We start from the raw sequence: 2,853 nt of genomic DNA, 5'->3' as shown, positions 1-2,853 counted from the left end.
GTGTTCTTAAAAGATGAAAAGTAAATATAAATTGATTTGATAAATAAAATAAAAAAGGAAAAGAGAAAATAATAAAGCACTTATGTGACGATATAATGAAGAGAATGACATACTTGTTTACTCAAGACATGCAACTAAAACTATTTGTTAATTTAATATTAGAAGTTGGCATCAAGTTGGCTTGAGGTCATATGTAAATGATGAATGAACACGATATAAACAACTAACAAACAAATAGAAAGATTTTAGATTTTGGTACAACGTCATAAATATAAGACACAAAGACCGAATTTTTTATTACCTAACTAAAAAGATCTAATAAAAAAAACAAAACATAAAAGGATAAAAGATATTATTAATCATATGTGATCGTGTTTCATTAGTTCTCAATATAATTTCAAGATTCGGTGATTAGGACCCTAATATAGTAATATATCTAAATCTACAAACAAATAAAAAAAACCAAGTGCATAAAGATGCAAAATATGACTTAAGAAGAATTACAACCACTTTTATATTTCTAAATCTTTAATCTTCCATCATCCACTTTTATACAATTAAAATCATCTAAATCCCACATCATTAATCTCAACATCAAGTACAAATCTTCCCCACCATGATGAACAACTTCATTTTCTTTAAAATCAAACAAATTTCTCTTCACTCCAATCCAACTACACCCCACCACTTTCTTAATCTTTCTATCTTTCATTTCTTTCTTCACTCTAGCTACACTTTCCCATTTTCCCCTCACTTCATAAGCTCTACACAACACAATATAAGGTAACACACACATAGGTTCAAATTCTATCAATATTTGAGCAACCTTTTCTATAAATCCCAACTCTCCATGTACCCCATAAACATCAAGAATCGATTTACACATAACACCATTGAGTCCACTACCCATTGTTGTAACTATTTCAAGTGCTTCATTAAGTCTTCCACATTTTATCATCAAGTCAACAATAATGGTCAAATGTGTGTCTTTTGGTGTAACCCCATATTCGTTCTCCATTGAATAAAAGATTAACAACCCTTCATTGATCAAAGAACCATAATTGCAAGCTAATAGAGTCCCATATAGGGTTACTTCATCTGGGGTGGGCCCACTTTTGAGTAATTCATCAAAAAGTTTAAGGGATTTGATTGTTTTTCCATTATAAGTAAACCCTAGAATCATAGTGTTCCAAGATATTAAATCTTTGACACCCATTTGGTCAAAGATGGTTTTTGCAGAGTCAATGTAACCACATTTACTATACATTTCAACAAGTGAGCTTGAAACAATAGAATCATCCTCAAACCCTAATTTCACAACCAAACAATGCAACTGTGTCCCGAGGACAGGTGGCAGAAAGAGGGAAGAACAACTCACCAAACAACTAAGTGTGAATTCTGTAGGCCTTATGTTTTTGTTTAAAGAAAGGGCAAAAATGTCAATTGCATTCTCCTCTAGTCGATTATTCACAAGGCTTGAAATCATTGAATTGCAAACGCATGAATCCCAATTGTTGATTTCTTCAAAAACACGTATTGAATCGTTTATATTTTTACATTTTGAGAACATGTCGATAGCTGCACTTGAAAGAATTGTGTTTGAAAGAAACCCTAATTTTATGGATAAAGAGAATAACTGTTTCCCTGTTGATAAATCTTGATCAATGGTAGAAGAAGAACTAGAACATGAAGTCATAATTGAAGATATTGTAAATGCATCAGGTAGATGATTGGTTGTTCTCATGATGTTGAAGTGTTTATAAGCCAATTTTTTGTAACCCGATTTACTGAAACCTGCAATCAGTGTATTCCAGGAGATGATGTCGATTTGCTCCATATTTAGAAACACACCAAAAGCATAATCTAGAACGCCATGATTACAATACATATCAATCAATGAGTTCCAGATAATAACAGAAGAGAAATCGACTCCATTTCTTATCATGTTACAGTGGATTTCCATCCCATGATGAACAGATTGTATGAATGACAACACAATCGAATATGTGTAGTCACTTGGTGTTACTCCAAAAGTTTGCATTCGTGAGAATAATTGAAGCGCACAATCGTGAAACCCACTAGAAGAGTACCCTGAAATGATGGAGTTCCAGCTCACGACATCTCGTTCAGGCATTTCATCGAACAGTTGGCGTGCTCCTTTAAGGTCGTCGAGACTAATGAGAACTCGCATGTATATATTCCAAGAGAAGACATTTTTGTGGCGTATGTCATCAAACGCTTGGAAAGCGTCTTTAATGGTTCCGAATTTTGAGTAAAGATCAAGACAGCGATTACCCAAGAAAGTGTTGGTGTTGCAAAGACTGAGCTTTATGAGTTGGGCATGAACGATTTTAACGGAAAATAATGACTCTATCGAGAGACAGTGATTTAAGAGGGTTGAAAAGAAAGTTACCCGTGGAGAACAGACCATATTCTTTCTTGTTTCATGATATCATCATAGCTTCAAAATTTTGAAGCTTCGATATGGTAAGTTACGTCATCGTGTTGATATTGTCAGGTTTCTTTATTTCAGAACTGCAACTATCTCCAGTAGCTTTGATTCTGATAACAACATATGGGGGAGAAACGAGTAGCGACCCAAAGGGATTTTTACACAAAATGCTTGGCAAACACTCTTGAGCCCCATCTCTAACCCAACGCTACTTTATTTTTACACAAAATGCTATGTAAAATTGCTATATAAATATAACACTAAATAAGTAAATATTATATCATATTTGGTATCATTATGACATTATGTTATTCATTAACTCTAAATACATTAATACAAAACGTGCTATTGACCTCAATGACATTTTTCTAACAAAATTTAATGATCATCTCAAATGTAAA

At 33.2% G+C, this 2,853-nt stretch overlaps 1 protein-coding gene across 1 annotated transcript; it reads right to left on the bottom strand.

The window, feature by feature from the left end:
- Window positions 1–474: 474 nt before the first annotated feature.
- Window positions 475–2,653, bottom strand: LOC145037926 (Tetratricopeptide repeat (TPR)-like superfamily protein). Its single transcript, XM_078986682.1, has one exon. The coding sequence runs from the start codon at window positions 2,429–2,431 to the stop codon at window positions 521–523; it is 1,911 nt and encodes a 636-aa protein (XP_078842808.1). The 5' UTR covers window positions 2,432–2,653; the 3' UTR covers window positions 475–520.
- Between the last annotated feature and the right edge of the window lie 200 nt (window positions 2,654–2,853).

Source organism: Lactuca saligna, chromosome 1, assembly GCF_052625555.1.
Source record: "Lactuca saligna cultivar CGN05327 chromosome 1, ASM5262555v1, whole genome shotgun sequence".
Taxonomy (NCBI): Eukaryota; Viridiplantae; Streptophyta; class Magnoliopsida; order Asterales; family Asteraceae; genus Lactuca; species Lactuca saligna.
Note: the sequence above shows the minus strand (reverse complement) of the source record. Positions and strands in the feature narration are given on the sequence as shown.

Excerpts from the sequence above, each read along its gene's own strand:
- LOC145037926 (XM_078986682.1), bottom strand. The coding sequence starts at position 2,431 with ATGGTCTGTTCTCCACGGGTAACTTTCTTTTCAACCCTCTTAAATCAC.